The 18211-nt window shown below is 48.3% G+C and overlaps 1 protein-coding gene across 3 annotated transcripts in view; it reads right to left on the minus strand.

The window, feature by feature from the left end:
- Positions 1 to 18211, minus strand: part of MYH11 (myosin heavy chain 11) — a 127623-nt gene that overhangs the window by 35396 nt on the left and 74016 nt on the right. For all 3 annotated transcript variants that reach the window (XM_070779711.1, XM_070779710.1, XM_070779712.1), the window contains 7 exons: positions 11245 to 11340; positions 8977 to 9095; positions 7854 to 8006; positions 6518 to 6691; positions 5209 to 5382; positions 3593 to 3707; positions 777 to 970 (listed from right to left, as the gene is read on the minus strand). In XM_070779711.1, coding sequence (XP_070635812.1) covers positions 777 to 970; positions 3593 to 3707; positions 5209 to 5382; positions 6518 to 6691; positions 7854 to 8006; positions 8977 to 9095; positions 11245 to 11340 — 1025 coding nt within the window. The remainder of the gene's footprint in view (positions 1 to 776; positions 971 to 3592; positions 3708 to 5208; positions 5383 to 6517; positions 6692 to 7853; positions 8007 to 8976; positions 9096 to 11244; positions 11341 to 18211) is intronic.

Raw genomic sequence — 18211 nt, forward strand, 5'->3', positions numbered from 1 at the left:
GCATCCCTGGCTTCTGTGCACTGGATGCCAATTATAGCCCCTCTTTCAGTTAAAAATGTCTTCTGCTGCTGCTAAGTCGCTTCAGTTGTGTCCGACTCTGTGCGACCCCATAGATGGCAGCCCACCAGGCTCCCCCGTTTCTGGGATTCTCCAGGCAAGAACACTGGAGTGGGTTGCCATTTCCTTCTCCAATGCATGAAAGGGAAAAGTGAAAGTGAAGTCGCTCAGTTGTGTCCGACTCATAGTGACCCCATGGATTGCAGCCCACCAGGCTCCTCCGTCCATGGGATTTTCCAGGCAAGAGTAGGATTTTCCAGTGGAGTGGGTTGCCACTGCCTTCAGACACGGCCAAATCTCCCCAGTGGGGGAAGGGAGGGCACACAATTGCCCCCCAGCTAAGCACCCCTGGCCTAGATTAGGACACCTGCCAGCAAGGACTACAGTCTATCCAGCTCCGAATCCCCAGCACCTGGCACAGGGGGGGCTCGGCAAATATTAGCTGAATAATGTTTACTGTAAATATTACAGTAAATATTAGTGAACGAGTGATCTGATACCATGTGCAGCCACTCCGGGGCTCAAAGTCCCCGGGAGCATTCTCCCTTCCTCTCTTGCCTTCTTCTCCCTCTTGGATGAGAAAGGAGTGCCTCCCACTTGTGTCAGATGGAGCCCTCAGGGTGGGGGGTCTGGCTTTCCTCCTGCCCCTGTAGCCCAGCCTGCATCCCCTTTCCCTGCAGACCCTGAGGACGTCCCGAGGAGGCGGGCGGCGGCCTCACCCTCTTCTCATGGTTGGGGATGATGCAGCGCACGAAGTTGGGTGTGGTGTTCCGCAGTGTGGTCATCAGCTTCCCCAGCTGCTCCTTGTACAGCTGCCCCACTGTGCGGAACATGCCCTTCTTGGTCTTGGAGGCGCTGGGCAGCGAGCTCTCCGTCATCTTGGCCATCTGGTCCAGCCCCACGATGCGGTCCACTGCGGGCATGTGAAGGGTGGCGTCAGCCCACCAGGGGCTCTGCACCCCACAGCAGGCCAGGGGGCCACCCGGAGCATGGAGACCCCAGGTCCCCTGCTCATTCTCATGGGGTTCTTTCCTCCACCCCCACCACCTTCCCTCTAGTGATAGGTAAAGGGAGGTGTCGGGGGTTGCTTTCCAAGTATTACGTATTGCTGAGACCCTGAGAACTCCCGAATGACAAAAATAACACATTCTCTCTGACACTGTTACAGAGACTTGGGGGTAAATCCTGCTCTTGCCACCGCCTTGGCCTGGTGCCATTTTGTGCCTCAGTTTCTCCTTCTGTGAAAGTGAAAGTCACTCAGTTGTGTCTGACTCTTTGAGACTCCATGGATGCAAAGAGTTCATGGAATTCTCCAGGCCAGAATGCTGGAGTGGGTAGCCGTTTCCTTCTGCAGGGGATCTTCCCAACCCAGGGATTGAACCCAGGTCTCCCGCATTGCGGGCAGATTCTTTACCAGCTGAGACACCAGGGAAGTGGAGGTAATAACAGCATCTACCTCCTAGGGCAGGAATAATTGAATAAGGTCTGCAAAGGGCTTACCTCCCTGCATGCCTTCAATCCTTCATCCACCAACAAATATTTATTGAGAGCCTTCTGTGTGCCAGGCCCTGGGCATACAGACATGAACAAAATCCAGACGCTGTGTACCCCCTCAACCCCAGCTCATATTCTATGGTTATTCCAACAGAAGGAGGCAGATAATGATCAAGCGTGCAAGTATACAATATTTTGAGTGGTAAGGTGAGCTTAGAAAGATAAAACAGGGATCCCTTGGGGGAGGAGATGGCAACCCACTCCAGTGTTCTTGCCTGGAGCATCCCGTGGACAGAGGAGCCTGGTGGGCTACAGTCCATGGGGTCACAAAGAGTTGGATACAACTGAGCGACTAACACACACACACACAGTTGACTGTATCCAGCTGGTTGGTGGTGGTGTGGAGGTCAACCCCACTGACATTAGACCCAGCACTTCTGCTCCATGTGCTCGGGTAGGCTCCATGTAATAATGTCTGCAAGGAGATCCAATCAGTCCATTCTAAAGGAGATCAGCCCTGGGATTTCTTTGGAAGGAATGATGCTAAAGCTGAAACTCCAGTACTTTGGCCACCTCATGCGAAGAGTTGACTCATTGGAAAAGACTCTGATGCTGGGAGGGATTGGGGGCAGGAGGAGAAGGGGACGACAGAGGATGAGATGCCTGGATGGCATCACTGACTCGATGGACTGAGTCTGAGTGAACTCTGGGAGCTGGTGATGGACAGGGAGGCCTGGTGTGCTGCGATTCATGGGGTCGCAAAGACTCAGACACGACTGAGCGACTGAACTGGACTGAACTGAACTGAATAATGTCTTTGCTTGTCTACCTCACCTATAAGACTGTGGGCTCCTTGAAGGAAGGAGTTTCAGAGTTTATCGTGAGTCCCAGGTGATATATAACCTGGGTTGAGATGCTGTTACCCCATTCCAAGGGCCTTGGCACTCAGTAAATGTCGGCAGAACTGACCCCTGTCCCTAAAGCAAGGACAGCTAGTCCTGTAAGCCCTAGACCCACAGGCTCTGTGTCAAGAGTGAAATCTGCTGTAAGCACTGAGGCCCAGGGGCAAAAGCAGCAAAGCCCACCACCTAACAGTCATCACAGGGCCAATGTGTACCAAGTCCCTACTGTGGGCCCAGCAGGTGTTAGACTTCACTTGGATTATCTGTTCTCTGGTTCTTAAGGGGAAAAAAGTGTGGTCCCCAGACCAGCAGCATCAGCGCCACCTAGGAACTTGTTAGAAATACGAATTTTCAGGCTCCGTCCAGACCTGCTGAATCAGACCCTCCGGTGATGGGGTCCAGTGATCATGAGCTTTAACAAGTGTTCCAGAGATCTTGATCCATGCTCAAACTTGGCCCCACTGATTTGATTTCACCCTCACAGTAATCTTAGGGAAGATGGGAGATTAACTCAACTGATAAAGAAGCCACCTACAATGCAGAAGACCCCAGTTCAATTCCTGGGTTGGGAAGATCTGCTGGAGAAGGGATAGGCTACCCACTTCAGTATTCTTGGGCTTCCCTGGTGGCTCAGAGGGTGAAGAATCCTCCCGCAATTTAGGAGACCTGGGTTCAATCTCTGGGTTGGGAAGATCCCCCGGAGAAGGGAATGGCTACCCACTCCAATATTATGGCCTGGAGAACTCCATGGACAGAGGAGCCTGGCAGGCTACAGTCCATGGGGTCACAAAGAGTCTGAAATGACTAAGTGACTTTCACTTTCACCAAAGAGGACAGTGGAGCTTAAGGAAGTCAAGTGACTTGTCTGAGGTCACACAGCTGGTACATGGCAGAGATGAGAGTGCAGTTAAGTCTCTCTGACTCCACAAGGGGGCGCTCTGACCCAACATACCTCCTAAGACATTTCCTCCATCAGCATCTGAGCCCTGACTCAGGACCTTCTCCATAGGGTCCAGGTACTGGGTTGAGGGGCTCAGGAATTGGTGCCCCGTCCCTCCTGGGAGCAGGTGTGGGAATAGGGGCAGCTGGGAAGGGCTGGAGGGAGTTCAGTCCTCCTGCTCCAGCAAACAGGGCCTTACCGTCCTTCCACAGGTCGGCCATAAACTTGTCAGAAGAGGCGTTGAGGAGGGAAGTCACATTGTCATTCAGCGGGTCCATGTTCTTGGTCAGCCAGGCACTGGCATTGTAGTCCACCTGTCAAGGACCACCCCACCAGTCAGGTGCTTCTGCTTTAGTTATGAACTAAGGGCCCCAGACTTCTTCCCCCACTGCCCTGGATCTTCTCAAGTCAGAGAGGAAACATGAGTGGCTACCATAATGGGAATCCACAAACACCAATAAAGGAACCGACAAATCAGAACTTTAAAGGGCCCTGCGCACAGTAGGCCTCAGCCATGACCTACCGGGAAAGGCTCGTCTCTATCCCTGCCTTCTCCAAGTATGCTTCCTCTGGCAGCCTCCTCCTTAAGAGCCCAGCACGATGCCTGAGATTTCCCAAAGGTATGGAGCTTTGCTGGTGGCGAATACCCTCCCCTCACACTCAACATTCACCTCTCCTCCAGCAAAGGCTTGACAACAATCTGCTTTTAAATTAAATCTGGGACCTCTTTTTAATCTTACTATTTTGACTATGAAATGGAAGGAACTGATCGAATAGTTCTGGTGGGGTTTTACATTATATGAGTTGTTACACTGATGGGCAGGTCTGATCTTGGCTGTGTGCCAATAGAACTTTATTTATAAAAACAGGCCATGGGCCAGGTTTGGTACTTGGGCTGTAGTTCGCCAACCCCTGGTTTGGAGTATTGCCTGTTTCTATGATGTAGTGGATATACCAGGGAGTCAATAAATGTCTGCAAGCCAGACTGAGTTATGTCTTTTCTACATGATCCAGGCCTCTCCGGAGCCACAGGGAAAGGTCCTGTATATTAAGAACTATAATATGATGATGATGGTGATGACAATGATGATGGAGGAGACACGTAGGGGAAAGGGGGGAAGAAGGAGGAGAAAGAAGAAATAGAAGACAGATTTCCGGGGTGGCACAAGCTGGCAATGGCAAACCCAAGGCCCATGATAAAGGAGATTTCTGTTGGACTCAAAAGTTGGTTTATTGGTCACCCCATTCCAGCTGGCCCTTCCTGTTCAGAGTCTATACAGGAAAGAACTGCCTGGCTACCATGAAAGTGAAAATTGCTCAGTCCTGTCTGACTCTTTGCAACCCCATGGACCGTCCATGGAATTCTCTGGGCCAGAATATTGGAGTGGGTAGCCTTTCCCTTCTCCAGGGAATCTTCCCAACCCAGGGATTGAACTCAGGTCTCCCACATTGCAGGCATATTCTTTACCAGCTGAGCCACAGGGGTAGCCTGGCTACCATAGTTGGAGCATATTAGTGGCCTCTCTAATATACATCTCATATATGTCTGTAATATACAACATATATATTAGCCTTTTATAGCACATATATTCTCTATCTTTAATATACAGGTATCATACATACATTAGCCCATTATATGTTATATCTCTAAATCTTGTCCCTTACTGATGCTTAGACAAATCATGTATAAGGCTTAGTTGGGGTCTGACTTACACCAGAGGCCTCTGGGTCCCGCCACTCCTAAGCTATTCTTACTTGGAACATCCTGCTTGGGTCCCCTGGGATGAAGAGGCCTCTGGGACATTTGCCTGGTACCTTTCCGGCGTAGTGGATGATAGAGAATTCAGTTTTGTCCTTGAGCTGCTTGGGCTTCTGAAACTTGGGGTGGCTGCCCTGCTCCGTGCACAGCTTCTCCACAAAAGACTTGTCTGTGGCTTTGGGGAACCAGCACTCCTCGTCCAGCAGGGCCAACACACCTGGGGGGTTGGTCTGTGGAAGACAAGCAGATCATAGCAAGGACGCCCGAGCCTCAGGCTGGCCACCCAAACACATGCGCAGGCTCCATTACCATATCTCCTTACATATAAAGGTGGACTTACATGCTCCATCTCCACCCCCTCAATCTATCCTCAAAGTATTCTGTGCCCAGTGGACCAGCACTAGGGATGCAAGCGCCGGGAAGCATGCACAACATCACAAAGATTTCACACTTCTAGTCATAAATTGTGTTCCTTTACAAATAAATTCACCTAAGGGTTCCTTTGAGTAAAGTGCTCCCCTATGGCTGAGACAGTTTAAACTAAGGCGTCAGGAGCACCATCAAATCTGCACATGCTATTTGCTCTGCTGGAATGTTCTTTACTTTTTAGACTCAGATCAGAGAAGCCTTTCCTGGCTATTCTGTCCAAAGCAGGCATCCCTAAAGCACTCTCAGCTTTGCTCTTATCAGGAGTTTCAGTTGCTTCTCTTTTTTGTCTAGTTTCATCGTCTGCTCCTCCAGGAGGGCAGGGACTGCGTCCATCTGGTTCACTGTTACATCGCAGACTCTAAAGAGAGGGCCCAGCATACAGCTGTTTAGTCGCTAAGTTGTGTCCAACTCTTTTGCAACACCATGGACAGTAGCCTGCCAGGCTCCTCGGTCTATGGGATTTCCCAGGCAAGGATACTGGAGCTGGCTGCCATTTCCTTCTCCAGGGGATCTTCCTGACCCAGGGATCAAACCTGCATCTCCTGCATTGGCAGGTGGATTCTTTACAGCTGAGCATATAGTAGGTCATTCAATAATGTAGGTCAATCAATGGTCGTTCAATAATGATCTCTTGTGCACCTACTACGTGCATGGTTCCAGGAGTTCGGGATGGGTCAGCAAACAAAAGCAAGATCCTTGCTTTTGGGAATGAATGACTGGAGAGAGGAGGGGAGGGACGGGCACGGTGGGGAAGGGAAGAAAGGGGAGGGATAAAAAGAAGCAACAGTTTCGATAGGAAAATGTGGGCTAAAGGACACGGTAATTTAGTTCACGAAGATTCAGTTTACAGCCTTTCAGGACTTGGGGAAGCTGTGCCCGAGTGGAGACAGCACAGGGTCTGCGTGCCGGCTGCACGTGCGTGATGTGGGGCCTCACCGGCCGCTCGATGAGCTCAATGCAGGGCTGCAGGTCCAGCCCGAAGTCGATGAAGTTCCATTCGATGCCCTCGCGCTGGTACTCCTCCTGCTCCAGGATGAACATGGTGTGGTTGAAGAGCTGCTGCAGCTTCTCATTGGTGTAGTTGATACACAGCTGCTCGAATGAGTTCACCTAAGCAACAACACCAGGGAGACCCGTGAGCATCATGGTCCACGTTAGAGGACTCGGGGCCCCGAGGAGCTCTGTGCTGGAGAGACCCTATACCGGACACCCTTTCCACGAGCCTGCCCTGCCATTTCAGCACCCAGAGAGGGCTCAGGCCCCACTGAAGGCTTCCCTGGGGCTCATGAGGGCTGGTAAGAGTTACTTATTCCCATGTCATGTGGTTTTAGGAATGCTGATCTCCATCGGCACAATGATTTATAGATAGAATAACTGTGTTAGGTATTTTAAAACCTCAATGTTTTTTGGCCATACCCCATGGCATGGGATCTTAGCTCCCTGACCAGGGATCAAACCTGTGCCCCTGCAGCGGAAGTGCAGAGTCTTAACCCCTGGAGTGCCAGGGAAGTCCCTCACTATCCCTATATTACAGATGTGGAAACTGAGGCTCAAAGAGGGAGATATGTTTTGGAATATCTGTCAATCTCAACATATTCTCCTTCACTGAGAACTTCCCTCCAACTCATGGGAGTGGGATTTAGTAGCCATTTTATACTCTATGAAGTACTGCTGCTGCTGCTGCTAAGTCGCTTCAGTCGTGTCCGACTCTGTGACCCCATAGACGGCAGCCCACCAGACTCCCCTGTCCCTGGGATTCTCCAGGCAAGAACCCTGGAGTGGGTATGAAGTACTGAAAGACCCTAAAAACAGTGCTTGGCTCTGAGATGACCATGTGACCCAACTCAGGTAAGATTCAACGACACTCAATTCCAAGATGTGAGATGGAACTACTGGAAAGAACTGGAACTGGTTGGAACTAAGAGGCAGTCTGGATCGATGGCAGCCACATTGCCACCATGAGGGGAGAGCCCGCTTGAGAATGAAGCCAAAGTGGAGGATAGCGGAGAGAGGGAGATGGCAGGAGTTCATGTCCCGCCTGTTGGATCCAGCTGTACCTCTGGCCTCTGTTTACAAATCAGTACATTCCCCACTGGATTTCTGTCTCTAATACCCTCAAAGATTTAACCTTCATGAGACAGCTTCCCACCCTATAGTACTTCCCACCCTATAGTAGCTGCCTGTCTTTCTCCAAAAATAATGAATTTCTCTAAGTGGAAGCTAATTTCCAGAGAACCCGGACTATGTCTATTGCGATCCTGCCAAGTTGTACCTCAAAGATCTCAAACCCAGCGATGTCCAGGATCCCCAGGAATGAAGCCCCTTGCCGGTGGGTCTTGTCCAGGGCTTTGTTCACTCGGGTAAGTATCCAGCGGAAAAGGCGCTCATAAGTGGCCTTGGCCAAAGCTTCTACGGCAAAGTCTGCCTGCAGGGAGTAAGGGGACAGGGTTACTCCCAATGGGTGCATTTTCACAAGAGCCTGACTGGTGGTCCTGGATTTTTATACTCCCTCTATCTACAATTACTCCTTAAAAGATAAACAAAGAAAAGGAAAGTATACCATCTCTACAACTGGCAATAAGGGACAGAGTGGTTAGACCTAAGGAATGGCGATGTGGCTAAGTAGTCACTTTCTACCAGAGGGACCTGGAACACAGTGGAGCCTGCTCCACCCCAGGGTCACTTAGAGGCAGTCAGTCCTGCCTCTAGAAAAGGTCCAGAGACATTTCCAAAGGTTAACTCAGCCCTCATACCTTCAACTAAGAGATCAAGATGAGGTCAGGAGTGAGAGCCTCTGATGTTCTCGCTCAGCCAGGGTTGTACCTTCAGGACCTGACACGGGACTTTGATTATTCCAGTACTGGATATACAGGGGATAAAAAAATGGATGGATGGATAGATGGGTGGATGGAAAAGTCCTTCCCTGAAAGCCACCAGGAAGTTTAGGTCTTTTGAGCATGAGCCACCCATTGTCCTTGTTGGGCACATGCAGTAAATGGTATACTTTCCTTCACCACAAATTGGCTTTGCTGCGTGGTTGATTAACAGACCCAAGTTTGGTTAGGTAACAGATGCATGAATGGGTGGGTGGATGGATGGATGGATGGGTGAATAGATGGATGGGTGGATGGGTGGGTGGATGGATGGATGGATGGGTGGGAGGGTGGATGGATGGGTGGGTGGATGGATGGGTAGTGGATGGATGGATGAGTGGATAGATGGATGGGTGGGTGGGTAGATGGGTGGATGGATAGATGGGTGGGTGGGTGGGTGGAAGGGTGGATGGATGGAAGGGTGGATGGATGGGTGGATGGATGGATGGAAGGGTAGATGGATGGAAGAGTCTTCAGGAATAAATGACAAATGCAGGAAAAAATGGCAAATGCATCACTTACCTGTTCTTTTGTTTGAGCCTTCTGCACCACATCCCGCCCGACTTTGATACGTGGGGTCAAGATGGATCTGGTGAAATCTGTCACATTAATTCCCATGAGGTGGCAAACTTTCTGAGCCGCTGGATGGAGGAAAGAAACATATTAAGTGCATCACAAAAGTGAAGGCTTGGAAAAGAAGGCATATTGCATGTGATATCTGTGATCTGTGGATACACTTTTTTTCTCGATGTGGAACATGACAGTGACCACAGCATGAAAGAGTCCTATAAGCTGCTGTAATTAGTGGCCTCACCCCCAGCGTCTTACCAAGAGGCAGTGATGGGGCTGGGATGGAGGTGTGCCCCAACTGGGGACTTCGGGCCAGAGCCAGGTTCAGCTCCTCGCTCTCTTCCCAATTCTTAGCCATGTGCTTTTTTGGAAATGCTACTTAACTTCCCAAACTCTAGCTTGCAGAAATGGTTAGCTATTTGGTATGTTGTTTGATTGTCAATGGGATTAAATGAGGTAGGTATATACCTGACATATAGTTAAATTCAATAAGCATTTGTTCTGCCATTCCAAGATATATGTGGCAATATATGCAGAGAGAAAAATATTGGAAACAACTTAAATGTTTGTTCACAAGGGAGCAAACAAATATATCATGGTATTTTTGTAAGTATTTTTTCTCTAGAAAAAAAGTTGCAAGATGATGTCTATAGCGTGGTATCATCCATGTAAATAAAAAAACACACTCACAAAACACCACTGTATATTGTTCAGATATATGTGTGTGAAGGTATAAATATAAAACCAGAAGGGTATATGGTAAAGTACAATTGTGCTTGTCAGGAGGTTCAGGGAGAAGAACGAGACCCTGTTGGGAGAATAAGAGATGTCAGCCTTCTCTATACCGTGTCTCGTTTCATTCTAAAGATAAAGAAGTATTCAAAAATAGTCACAAATGTCCATTCTGAATGGTGGACACGTGGGCTCTCGTATTCATGTAGTTCTGCATTTAAAAAGGTTTTCTCAAAAAAAAAAAAAAAAAATCCAACGTTAGCTGCTTCCTAAATGTGAGGACTAGCGACACAATGGTCTGGAATGGTATGAGGTGGACGATCGTGTAGTTTTAGGATTTTTCCCCCGGTCTTTTTGCAAAGGTGCTCTTTTCATTTCTGTTTCCCTGAGGGTCTCTCCTCAGAATGAGATTTTCTTTAACTTGCCATTTTGGGGAGTGTAAGACATAAGAAACAACTGGCAGTTCAAAAGGGAGCTTGGAAAAGCAACCCAATATTGAGACAGGGGTGTTGAGGCCACAGGTGAGCAAGCTGGGAACCTGAGTCATCCTTCTGGATCAGCCGCCAACAAGCATGGTGGTATCCAGGCCATCTTTTTGAAACACAAAACACTGTTTATTTGCAGGTAGGGCTGTCAGATTTAGGAAAAACATACAGGACACCCAGTGAAACTTGAATTTCGGATAAGCAATGAAGAATTTTTAGTATAATTATGTCCCCAGTATTGCCTAGGACATACTTACAATCAGAAGTGTTTATCTGAAATTCAAATTCCACTGGGCATCCTGTGTTTTATCTAACAACCCCACTTCAGGGAAACATGAGGTCTGTCTCCCCAACAAGACCATACACGGCATAAGAAATGGGGTGGTGATTTGGGAGAATGGCACTGAAACATGTATAATATCATATATGAAACGAGTTGCCAGTCCAGGTTCAATGCATGATACTGGATGCTTGGGGCTGGTGCACTGGGACGACCCAGAGGGATGGTACGGGGAGGGAGGAGGGAGGAGGGTTCAGGATGGGGAACGCATGTATACCTGTGGTGGATTCACATTGATATTTGGCAAAACCAATACAATATTGTAAAGTAAAAAAATAATAATAATAATTAAAAAAGAAAATTAAAAAAAAAAAAGAATGGGGCGGTTCCTTCTCATTTCTCACTGTATCCCACTGCCCGGCATTTAGCAGGTGTTCAAAAATACTCGTTTAACAAAATAAATGAGTGTGGGGTTTTAGAAGAGATACTCCCTAAGGGTCCTATCTCATCCAAAACCTAGTTTTCCCCCCAACACTGTGACTGGAGAATTTTCCACGTAGGATCTTCAGCAGTGAAAAGTTTGAAAAAAGGACCAAGTGATAGCAACCCAGTCTAGTTCTTATTAACACCCCAGATATCCTCGGCCAGAAAATTAACCAAGACAATGTGACCTTTCCTCCCGTCACCAAAGTCATCAGTTATCACAAAAAAAGCAGCAGGCACCTGTGTTATCCGGCATGGAAGCCTGGTCTGTGTTTCTTTCCTTCTTGAAGACAATATTTCCGAGTTGCAGGACAGATGACACCACCCTCAATATGGCTGGAGTGAGGAGAGAAGACCAGATGAGACAGAAATGCCAACATCAAGATCCAGAGTCTGTAAGTCACTGAGGACCCGGAGGCGGCCTACAGCTTTCCCTGAGAGACTCAGTTCTGAGCCTTTGTCTAGTCTTGTTCAGTCACTAACTTGTGTCTAACTGGAAAAAGCCAAACCACCCAATTCCGTGCTAAGAGGAGAGAACAGAATATTTTTGGATTGTTGCTAAAAAGCTTGCACTACAATGGAATTATGTGCAGGAGGGCATGGAAATCTATAGCTTGTGGACCAAATCCAGCTCATTACCTGCCCTTGAAAATAAAGTTTTATTGGAACCCAGCCAAACTCATTCACTTACATGCTGTCTATAGCTGTTTGCACGCTAAATGGCAGAATTCAACAGTTGCCATGGAAATTGTATGGCCTGCCTGGTAAGGCTGAAATATTTACTATCTGGCCCTTCGATACATCAAGGAGATTGAATGATTAACAATTACAAACAAACAAACAAAAAATCCTGCTGTATCTCACAAACATGAATGCTGAAGGAAGGCCTCCAGATGCAAACAAGAACATATCACATAAATCCATTTAACAGGCACATCTATGCCGCTGGAAGTCAGGACAGTGGTTATCCTTGGCTGGGGAAGTTACAAGAAGAGGCATGAGGAGTTTCATGGGGGCTGGTGGTGTTTGTGTTCTCTTAGTTAAAATAGGCACCAGTTACGCAAGTGTGTTCGGTATGTAAAAATTCATCAACTATATACACTTACACACAACCTTCTAAATGTAAATTTTACGTCAATAAACTATATCTAAAGAGAAAACAGAACCCTGTGCTTCTGAGCATGCTCTGGCTGGGTGTGTGAACGTTCATGTTGGGGTGAAGAAAGGGGAGTCTTCCACTGGTTGTCGAGGCATCTCCAGACAAAACAGTGTGTTGCCAGACCCTGGGAACCCTTCTGACGCCAAACTCAGTCCATGCCGCTGTCAAAATGGTTTCTGAGCCTGAAATCCTCCCAAGACCACGAGTTCCTGGAGCGCAGGGGGCTGTCCGATCTTCTTTATATTCCCCTAACCTTCTCCAGGGTCCAGACACATATGGGGGAGGCAGGGTAGATGGATGGATGGAAAATGAAGTGATGGATGGACGGAAGGAAGGAAGATGGATGATGGATGGATCAGTGTATGGTTAGATAATAGATGGATGATCAATTAGTGGATTGATCAATATAGATAGACAGAGGATGGAGAGATGGATGGATGGACGATGAAGAGATGGATAGATGGATGGATGGATGGAGGACTGATCAATGCAAATACTTGGCTTTAGATTACCTGAGGTGCAGATCACCCAGGATTTCCAAGAAGAAATCACTGTTTCAAGAACAAAACATAGAGATTCCAGCCTACTCTGATTCCTCAGGCCAAATTAGGGATGACAATCTTTTTTGGGGGGATTTTTTGGAACCTTTTGGGACCTTTTGGGCTTCCCTGATAGCTCAGTTGGTAAAGAATCGCCTGCAATGTGGGAGACCCCGGTTTGATTCCTGGCTTGGGAAGACCCGCTGGAGAAGGGATGGGCTACCCACTCCATTATTCTTGGACTTCCTTTGTGGCTCAGCTGGTAAAGAATCCACCCGCCATGCGGGAGACCTGGGTTCCATCCTTGGGTTGGGAGGATCCCCTGGAGAAGGGAACAGCTATCCACCCCAGTATTCTGACCTGGAGAATTCCATGGACTCTATAGTCCATGGGGTCACGATAAAGCTTTACTACAACTGTTCTCACACATTAGGGACCCTGGCCCAGCTCAGGAGGAGAAAGGCCTAGACCACCCACCTATATGCTCCCACTCACCAATGAAGAAACTTTCCTCTCAAGTGAACGAAGTTTCTGTCAAAAGGAAACAGCTGAGGCAGTTTCTTTAATAACATCTATGAAGGGGCTCTATAAACCGTCAGGTGCAATACTCACAGTTCTTAAAATGAAAGTCTAAATGAGGGATTGCTGAAATGCCTGCATTATAAGTAGTGAAACTCAGGATTTCTCAGCCCAGGCACTAGTGAATTTTTGGCCCAGATAGTTGATTGTGGGGGTGTTTAGCTGCATCCTTGCTGTCTAACCACTAGATGTCAGTATTGCTGTCTCTGTGTGCAGTCGCTAAATCACGTCCGACTCTGCGACCCCACGGACTGCAGCATGACAGGCTTCTCGGTCCTTCACTATCTCCCAGACTTTGCTCAAATTCCTGTCCATTGAGTCGGTAACGCTATCTAGCCATCTCAGACTGTCAGTAGTGCTACCCTTTCCCAAGTTACGACAACCAAAAATGTCTCCAGACGTTGCCAATTGTCCGCTGGGGGCCACCCCCCCAACCCTGGTTGAGAACCCCAGGTCTAAATGAAAAAAGCAGATCGATGGGGACTGCAGGGACTCATGGGGACCCTGTATGAAAGGCGACACCCGCGACTCCAATCATGGCCACAAGGGAGGCAAACCCAGAGCTGCCAGACTTCTGCTTTTTCCAAAGATGATGGGGAAACCCAGATTTTCATGTGAAATCTACCCAAGTTTAAAATTAACAACTTGGAGACTTCCCTAGTGGTTCATAGGTTAAGAATCCACCTCACAATGCGAAGGACGTGGGTGCGATCCCTGGTTGGGGAGCTAAGATCCAACGTGACAGGGGCAACTAAGCCTGTGCACCACGACTAGAGAGCTGGCATGCTGTGACCAAGAGCCTACGTGTTGCAACTAGTACCCAACACAGCCAAGTAAATGAATAATAAATTTAAAAATAAATAATAAAAAATAATATAATTAACAACTCTAACGTGGAGGTCGATCTCTTCTGTGGGCTCCAGTGCTGCCAGTTTGCACGTCCTTGTGTAGATAACACAGTCAGAAATGACAGAAGAGCAGTCACCACTCCCAGGTCAAAAGAGCTGGTGGGCAACAAAGCAGCAAAGTGGGCAGGGCTGCCCAGATGGTACGGGTGGCGAGGCTGGGGTCCGGGGCAGTGGTTGAAAGCATGCACTCTAGTGTTAGGGTGTCCTGAGTTCAAATCCTAGCTTCATCTTGCAGAGCCTCATTTTCCCCATCTGCAAAATGGACAGAGTAACAGAAGTACCTGCTTCATGAAATTTATATCAGGAGAGATGCTGCAAGCCATAGGCCTGGCCCAGTGGGTACTAAACAGCAGTTGACTGGTGGCCATCAAAGAAGTGACCACCCAGAACCTGCAAATGTGACCTTATTTGAAAAAAGATCCCTGCAGAGGCAATTAAATGAAATCAATCACCTTAGATTAAACTGTGTGTGTGTGTGTGTGTGTGCGCGCACATGTGTGCACATGCTCAGTCATGTCCCACTCTCTGCAACCCCATGGACTGTAGCCCATCAGGCTCTTCTGTCCATGGGAGTCTCCAGGCAAGAATTCTGGAGTGGGTTGCCATTTCTGCCTCCAGGGGATTGTCCCTGGATCAAACCCAGGGATCAAACTCGAATCTCCTGTGTCTCCTGCATTGGCAGCTGGATTCTTTACCATCAGCACCGCCTGAGAAGTCCCTAGATTAAACTGGTGGGCCTTAAATGCAGGAGGCCTGAGTCCAGTCCCTGGAGAAGAGGATGGCAACCCACTCCAGTATTATTGCCTGGGAAATCCCACGGACAGAGGAGCCTGGAAGGTTATAGTCCATGGGGTCACAAAGAGTTGGAAATGACTGAGAGACTAACACTAAATTAAACTGGTCCTAATTCCAACCACAAGTGAGCTGTTAACAGAGAGGTCACACAGAGCAGAAGAAGCATGAAGAAGACAGATTGGGGTGATGCGTCTACAAGCCAAGGACTGCTGGCAGCCACAGAAGACAGATGACTGACCTGGGATGGATTCTCCCTCAGAACCCCTGGAAGGAACCACCCCTGGCCACACCTTGGTTTCAGACTCCTGGCCTCTAGAACCATGAGAGAATAAATTCCTTCTGTTTTAAGCCACCAAGCAGGGGGTCACTTGTTACAACAACGACAGGAGACTAATATGCCACCCTTAGTACTGAGAAGCAGGAAACAGGTTTCTCAACATGTAACAGATGCACCACCTGTACACAGTATGTACAGAGAGTGACCCACCCACCAAAGCAGGAGATGTTAAGAGACACGGGTTCGATCCCTGGGTTGGGAAGATCCCTTGGAGTAGGAAATGGCAACCTACTCCAGTATCCTTGCCTGGGAAATCCCATGGACCAAGGAGCCTGGCAGGCTACAGTCCATGGAGTTGCAAAGAGTCAGATGTGACTGAAGCAACTTAGCACGCAGGAAACTTTTAAAACATTTCAATAGTTAGGGACTTCTACTAATTTATTTGAAATAGTATAACCAGGACATACACTTAGTGATTTTACAGAAATTGTTGTTTAGGACAAAGTCCAGAGTGGATGGAACTGTGGAAATCTACTCTCTGTATAAAAATATTCAGTCAGTGATGATATAGGTGCAACCCAGAAGTGGCATCGACTATGAATGACTGACATCTGAAAATGGACCTAGATAGCCTCAGGGAGGATCTGAGGGCAGAAACGCTGGAGTTAGCTGCTGGGAGTTCACACCCTGGCTGTGTTATTAGCAGCTGTGTGACTTGGAGTCAGGTATTAGCCTCTCTGGGCCCCCACTTTGCCATCTGAAGGCCCATAAGAACACCTACTTCATAGGACTGTCATGAGGGTTAAATGCATAGTACCTAAACCCAGGGGCTTCCCTGGTAGCTCAGCTGGTAAAGAATTTGCCTGCAATGCGGGAGACCTGGGTTCAATCCCTGGGTTGGGAAAATCCCCTGGACGAGGGCATGGCAACCCACTCCAGTATTTTTGCCTGGAGAATCCCCACGGACAGAGGAGCCTGGCGGGCTACAGTCCTTGGGATTGCAAAGAGTTGGACACGACTGAGCGGATACCACAGCACAGCACACAGCACCTAAACCCAGACAGTGCTCAATAAGCAGCAGTTGCTACGATGTCATCATGATTACGATGGTCTTACACTGCTGCTAGCTCTCTGTGCAACCTGGGGCAAGTACTTCTCTCTTGCTAAGGTCCAGGAGCCAGAGGAGACTGGTCACCTGGGCCCTCATGCCGCTCCAGGGCTCAGCTCCCCATTTTCCTTTGACCTTTTTGGGGAGAGTTGGGAGCAGCCCTAGATTTATAATCAGGGTTGGTATACAAAATGGCCTAAGTCCATGCCCCATAGGCATCAGTCATTTGTCCACTCTCATCTTTTTAAAAAATATTTATTTATTTTAATTCATTTACTTATTTGGCTGTACTGGGTCTTAGTTGCAGAATGCGGGATCTTCAATCTTCATTTCAGCATGCTGGATTTTTTTTTAGTTATGGCATGAAGGATCTTTAGCTGAGGCGTGCAGAACCAGCATGCAAACTCTTAGCTGCAGCATGTGGGAACTAGTTCCTTGACGGGGGATCAAACTCCATCCCCCTGCATTGAGAGTGTGGAGTCTTAGCCACTGAACCACCAGAGAAGGCCCTGAACACCCTCATCTTTTCCTTTTTAATTTTTAAATTATATCTATGTATTTTTTATTATTTATTTTGGCTGTCTGGGTCTGAGCTGTGGCACACAGTGTCTTCAATCTTTGCTGCAGCGTGCGGGATCTTTAGTTGTGGTAAGCAAACTCTTAGTTGCCGCATGTGGCTTTAGTTCCTGGACCAGGGATCGAACCCTGGCCCCCGGCACTGGGAGCATGGAGTCTTAGCCCCTGGCCCACCAGGGAAGCCCTCACCCTCATCTTAATGCTTGCTCTATAGGCATACCAGGGCTTCCCAGGTGGCACTAGTGGTAAAGAACCCGCCTGCCAATGCAGGCAGGTGGAGACGTATGGCTCCTACATTGGGACTGTGGAAATCTACCCTTTGAGTAAAAATATTCAACCAGTGATGATATAGATGAAATTTGAAGTGGCATCAATTGTAAATGACTGACACTGGAAATGGATCTAGACAGTCTCTGGGAGGATCCGGGGGCAGGGGCTCTGGAGTTAGATGCTGGGAGTTCACACAGCTGCTAATAACCCAGCCAGGACATGACCTCCCAGCAGCTAACTCCAGCGCCCCCGCCCAGAGATCCTCCCAGAGACTGTCTAGATCTGTTTCCAGGTGTCAGTCATTCACCGTTGATGCCGCTTCAGGTTTCATCTGTATCATTACTGGCTGAATATTTTTATGCAGAGGGTAGATTTCCACAGTCCCATTGTAGGAGATGTACGAGATGTGGGTTCGATCCCTGGGTCGGGAAGATTCCCTGGAGAAGGAAATGGCAACCCACTCTAGTATTCTTGCCTGGAGAATCCCATGGACAGAGGAGCCTGGCGGGCTACAGTGCATGGGGTCTCCAGAGCCACACGGGACTGAGGTGACTTAGTGTGCACACAGCATGCTGCAGACATACCACTGCTCTATTGTTTATTTATTTGCTTTCACGTGACTAGGCAGGTTGTCTTCCTGTGTGCTCAGGTGCTGTCGTGTCCCAGGCTTTTGTGACCCCATGGACTGTAGCCCGCCAGGCTCCTCTGTCCATGGAATTCTCCAGATAAGAATACTGGAGTGGGCTGCCATTTCCTTCTCCAGTGCTCTGATACTCAGCACTTTCCTTTAAAATCTCACTTCTCTCTCCTACGATTTACTTTATCTTAAGTGAAAAAATCAGCTTTTCTTGCCATAAATAGATGGCCACGATTAAAATAAATACATGGAAAATAACTCATACTATCAAATGCTAGCAAGAGGCTGGGACCTGCCCAGGGTGCTCAACTTGGGGTCTGCTCTCCAAGGTTAAAAGGGTGATGAGCAAGTGCCAGGGA

This window comes from Bos indicus, chromosome 25 (genome assembly GCF_029378745.1).
Source record: "Bos indicus isolate NIAB-ARS_2022 breed Sahiwal x Tharparkar chromosome 25, NIAB-ARS_B.indTharparkar_mat_pri_1.0, whole genome shotgun sequence".
Lineage (NCBI taxonomy): Eukaryota > Metazoa > Chordata > Mammalia > Artiodactyla > Bovidae > Bos > Bos indicus.